Below are 6,000 nucleotides of genomic sequence, written 5' to 3' on the forward strand. Positions count from 1 at the left end.
AACAATCGTAAACTTCTTGTAATATTTATGGTTTGGTATGTCTTCCATACAGCATGGGAAACACAGAAAATAGGCGGCTTTAATTTAAAGTCAGTAGGAAAAAGAAATAAATGTTATTATGTCAGTAATGCTCCATCATTTTAAGTCACACGTTAATAATATCACCTTTTTTTTTTTTTTTTATCTGTGCACAGACATAAATTAAAGAGCAGGCTATCTTCAGTTTTTATGCTAAGCTAAGATAATCATGTCCTGTCTTTACCTCCAGTAAGACAATGGACATCACTGTTATATATCTACTCATCTGACATCATTACACTCTTTAAGAAAGCAAATAAGGGTGGACTGTGGCCGTCTGTACCTGGATTGGATAATGTCTTTGTGTGTGTCATTATACTTAATAACATAGTAGTTCCTAGTGGATCAGAGAATACTCCCTGTCAGATCTGTTCATGTGAGACACAATATTACACACAATATTAGGGGATAACAGTCCATTTAATTTGTAGGTATTAATGTAGTAAGAACATAATCTTCTATCTAGTATTTATTGTCCATTCAGCAGGTTAGAATCAGACTTTTCCCTGTTTTTGTTTTTTTAAATTTCTGTATTTCTATAATTAGTCTTGGAATGGTTTTATATTTGCTCTTAGAAGCTGCTTGTTACCGAGTATCTCATCATGATGCTGTCAGTGTTGGTTCTCCCTTTCTGTTGGAGTCAGTCCGGGTCAGCTGCATGTTGGGTCGGGACTATTTATCCTCCAGTCTATTTGGGTTAGTGCGCTTGAGTCCGTCTTTAAAAAAAAAAAAAAAAAAGCATTTATTCATACACGGCAACTTCAGGTTGAACACAACCTCTATATATAATGAAGACCTCTATATTAAAGGAGTAACCACTGTAAGAGACCCGACTTTGGTTTATTAATGTTGACACGCAGGTTTTCTCCACCTGTTTGTCGAGTCACTGTAGCTTCCTGGAAACTACAGCACTTACATATATATGAGACTTATACATCCAAGGTCTAATTTTATTATTTATGTTTTACCTGTTTTAAGACATGGTCCCTAATCAGAGTGTATTAAGATAATGCATCTATAATTATTTGGCTCACAGAAATACTGAACTGTAGAAGGTTTTATACCAAATCCAAATGTTCAGGATCAACTTAGCTAAATTTAATATCAATGCCTGACATATATTCATCCATGTTTGTGTGGAATGTTCACTTCAGAAAAGGCTGGTAAGATCTTAATTAATTTGGCAAAATGCATACAGTAAATCATGTGACACCTTGATTCATATGTATCACACTGAGAGAGAGAAGGAGAAAAACGTGAATGGCGCTGAGAGGAAGGGCTGTGCACGTGTGAAAAAAAAGGTGCCGAGAGAGATAGAGAGTGAGAGTGAGAGAGTGTAAATTGATGGAGAGAAAGGTGCACGACTTGATGAGCTGATGGAACATCCACAGACAGACAACCAAACAGTGCAACAGAAATGAGATGCTAATGATATGCTAATGATATGCTAATCTGCCAGCAGTATTCCACCTCAGGGGAGAGAAGGGGAATCTGGGAGGCCTTTCACCATTGGTTGGAGACCAGGGATGTCCTGAAGTCAGAGTTCAAGGCAAGGAAAGAAGTACACACACACACACACACACACACACACACACACACACACACACACACACACACACACACACACACACACACACACACACACACACACACACACACACACACACACACACACACACACACACACACACACACACACACACACACACACGCCTACACACATTAAAGAGCTGTGTGCTTGCAGGTTCCCAGTGGACAGAGTCTGCAACTGACAGGCAGCCTGAGGAGAAAAAGAGTGACCAGTCCCTCACCTTCAATGACCCACTCTGGCCCATGCAGTGGGAACTGGTGGGTGTAATTACGTGTGTGTGTTTGTGTGTCTCTTTTCTGGAAGTCTCCCCTCCCTCCTCCCTCCTCCCTCCTCGTCTCCATGTTGAAGGATGTTCCTCTGACAGGCATAAGTCAGCCAGGCTTTCGTGTGTGACTGGGGAGAGAGACAGAAGATGGAGAGATAGGAGATCATGGAGAAGGGAAGAGAGGGAGAGCGAGGAGGTGAAGAGGATTGTCCATGTTGAACTGAGACAGATGTCGGGGATTGATGAGGCTCAGAGCAACACTGACACATAAGGGGGCTGCAACAACCAGACATGCTCATCCCTTCAGCAGAGTCCTGTCCATGCTGTTTGGCCAGTCTGTGTTTGTGAAGACCAGCAGGAGAAGAGCAACAGTATGTTTGGGAATGACAGCGTCATTTTACTGTAGAATACAAGAACCAAACATCAACTTCCGTACAGACTATTCAGTAACTGTATTTACAGCCTTGTATTCCAATAATAATCAGAACTTTTCAAGGATAAAAAAAAAGAAGCCTCATCAGCACTTGGATCACAGCTCTAATTCAATCTAAGTTCTTGTACAATCCATGCGATTAATGCATTCATGTAAATGTTTATATAGATCACTTCTTATTTTTGTAATATCCATACTCTCTCTGCATGAGTGCACTTAAATTAAGTCAAAGATGTACTGTTGGGTAGATGCACCACTTCGTCCTTCAGGGTTTTCTCTGCAATCTTTTCCAATTTTCTCAGTTCTACAGTTTCCTCAGATGATCTGTCTTTGAATAGAAGAACTTTAGTCATTTTGTGGAGGTAAATAGTGATCTACGGTCTAGTTCTGGTAGCAGTTTATTCTTATAAAACCATTCAGCAAAATTATCTCCAAAAGTTGAATTTGAATCTGCAATGACCTAATAAGCAGGACTGGGGTTTGTTGGAAACGATGCTTGAATTCGGGCAACACTTCCAAAGTACAATTTATGTAGATACCTTGTTTTTGCAAATATAAGCATGATATTGTTGAATAAAAAAAACTCCTTTTGATTTCACACAACAATTCAAGCTAAACCAATAAATGCCTCAGGATAACATCAGCTGATCTTACCTTATCGCAGATAATTCTATTTTAAGGCCAACAGTCAGTAGCAGCCCACTCTGCCCACCGGGACCCCAGGACAGAAACAAAATGTTATGTTATTTACTTCATTTACTTTCATTTCGGTCTTTCAGTCAGAGAGTCTGCTGCGTTTAGTTGTTACTGACGTTAGTGCTACACCATGCTAGTCCTGGCCAGAGCACTTGCAGCTTTCCTGTTGACGTGGTAGAATCCCTGCTGGAGATCCCACCACTGACCAGTGTTTCAACTGGCTGGTCAGCTGAGGGGAAACTCTGGTCAATGGATACAATCAAAGTATAGTGCAAAACCCTTGGTTTGTTTGAGATCATTTATAAATGGTGTTGCCATCAGATAAATGTTCAATAGAGAGCATTGATGTTTAATTGTCAATTGTAGTGCTCTATACATAATTTGTTAACAACTCTTAAAACACAAAATTAAGAGATTGTTTACAGAAATGTTTGACAAAGTGTGTATTAAAAAAAAAAAGAACATTGATCAATATGTTGTCCTGGTTAACATATGTATCTACAGTATCTCAGCGCCAACATCAAGTGTTTGTACTAAAAGGCAAACTTGTCAAATGTAAAATCGGGAGGGTAAAACTTTTTCCTCCGTTTTTAGAAATACTTTGACAGATGCTGCAGCCGCAGCCTACTCCACAGTTGTGGCTATAAAACGGTGGATGAATTGTTTTGAGTGCCACAGCCTGAAGAAAGACTCATTTCATTATCAGAATTTAATCCATTTGGCCTCATAACATTTAAAAATCTTGTTTTTAATTGTTTTATCCCCATTTAAGTTCGCATAGGGCTAAACAGAACGAGTCCATGGTGCGCATGCCCTGGCAATAGAGCATCCCCAGTATGCATTCGTCCTGCGAGCGGAGGGAATGTCTCACCAGACACCAAATTTAATATCTCCATTTAATGTGAGCCGCAGAAGGATTTACTTGGCAGTGATAGCTTTAAACTGCATTGTGTGAACTCGTTTAGTAAGGGGTTGAATGTAAAAGACTTTCATTTATATGTAAAAGTTTTACATTTGGTGCAACACAAGCAGTCGAACAAGAAGTTTGACTAAATAAAATATCTCTAAAATTGGAAACATTTTGGTTCAGTGCTCGAAACTGTGAAATTAAAGAGAATAAAATAGAGAGCGGCTAGTTCAGAAAGCATTACATTTCAGCTTATGGTAGTGAACAACTTTGTGTGTTCTCCTGGAAGCATTTCATTTTGGAAACAAGAGAATATTGAAGTCCAATACTGTACACAGCACCACTAAAATGATGATCCACCCCTGTCCATCTTTACAATAGCTGTGTAACTTTGCAACCAGTCTTTCTGACTGCTTATTTGAAGCATGTGAACAGACATCTGCTAGAACAGTTTTGCTTTTGCTTCTTTAAATATGTTTATATTTACAGCATTTGTTACATAAGTAGACCGCTGCGTCTGCTTCACACAAAAAGCTTAATAGAAATCAATAATTCTTCCATTCTGACCAGCTGACATTCAACAGCACAGTTTTAGACAGTATTTGTAATAAATCTCTGCTGTGGTATTGTCAAGCACACACAGTCACAGACGAGGGTAGCAAGTCTGGGTAGCCAATCGACGCGGCGGATCTTCTTGGCTGACGTGCGAGGGCGTAATCTGGCAGAGCGAGGGGGAGCAGAGGCGGGGTCAGAGATTCACCACGGCAACGGGCAACAGATTGATTGACACCTCAGCTCTTGGGGCAAGATGGAGGGGTGAGAGTCAGGACGGGGGCGGACACAGAAACGGAGGAGGCGAGGAGAGAAGATGGGGGAATACGAAGCAGAAGTGAAAGAAAAACTCTTTTTATTTATGAGTCACACTTTTTATGAGTGTGATTAGTTGCAAATAGTCACCGCTTTCAATCTGGAAAGTTTATTGACAACATTGTTTATAAAGCAGTGGGATGCATGAAGTATAGCATATGGTTTGACACTAAACAGATTATACCGCATAGTTAACTTTAACTGTATAGAATAATTACATAAACTGGACAGTACATAATTATCAATCACTCAATAAAAAAAGAAAAATGTAAAGCATTTTTCAAGGCTAGGAACCCCCCCCCCCCCACACACACACACACACCTCCCAGCTACCCCCCACCCGCCTTCCCTCCTCTTTCCTTCTGTTGTGTTTAATCAGCCTCTGGTGGACGGAGATATTGATTGAGGGTCAGTAATCTGCTCGGGGTTGGTAGCCTGCCAGGACCAGACAAATGTATGTATGTATGTATGTGTGTGTGTGTGTGTGTGTGTGTGTGTGTGTGTGTGTGTGTGTGTGTGTGTGTGTGTGTGTGTGTTGGCGTGTACATGATGACCGAGCGTTTTACACACACACACACACACACACACACACACACACACACACACACACACACACACACACACACACACACACACACACACACACACACACACACACACACACACACACACACACACACACACACACACACACACACACACACACACAAGGCAAATGGAGCCCATTGTACCCTCGCCGAGGCTGAGTTCAGCCCCACCAGAAGAGCTTGTTGAGAAACTGCTGAAATCAATAGAGCATCCTGAACGCGCATGCTGTGGATTGTGAATGTGTGTGTGTCTGTGAGAGAGTACGTGTGTGTGTGTGTGTGTGTTTTTTTGTTTGTATGCTTTCGCTGAGGGGAAGCTGCGATAAAAGCAGAGAAGCAAAAGATTGTTTTGTTGTCGCTCTGTTTACGTGTGTGTTTACTACAGAAATAACTTCTGACTGTGTATGTATGTGTGTGTGTTTGTGTTGTTGCATGAACTTTTTACAATTCTTTATATATATATATGTATGTGTGTGTGTGTGTGTGTGTGTGTGTGTGTGTGTCTGTCTCTGTCTGTCTGTCTGTCTGTCCACGCAAAGATGCATATACTAGAGAGACAGGATTGGTGTGTTCCCG

At 40.8% G+C, this 6,000-nt stretch overlaps 1 protein-coding gene across 1 annotated transcript in view; it reads left to right on the forward strand.

Moving 5' to 3' along the window:
* Positions 1-6,000, forward strand: part of LOC138622960 (furin-like protease kpc-1) — a 185,976-nt gene that overhangs the window by 34,471 nt on the left and 145,505 nt on the right. The window contains exon 5 of the mRNA XM_069702155.1: positions 1,823-1,926. Coding sequence (XP_069558256.1) covers positions 1,823-1,926 — 104 coding nt within the window. The remainder of the gene's footprint in view (positions 1-1,822; positions 1,927-6,000) is intronic.

Source organism: Brachyistius frenatus, unplaced genomic scaffold (assembly GCF_029030835.1).
Source record: "Brachyistius frenatus isolate BFR_SWC_R1_liver_20210118 unplaced genomic scaffold, ASM2903083v1 Contig_40, whole genome shotgun sequence".
In the NCBI taxonomy this organism is placed as follows: Eukaryota; Metazoa; Chordata; class Actinopteri; family Embiotocidae; genus Brachyistius; species Brachyistius frenatus.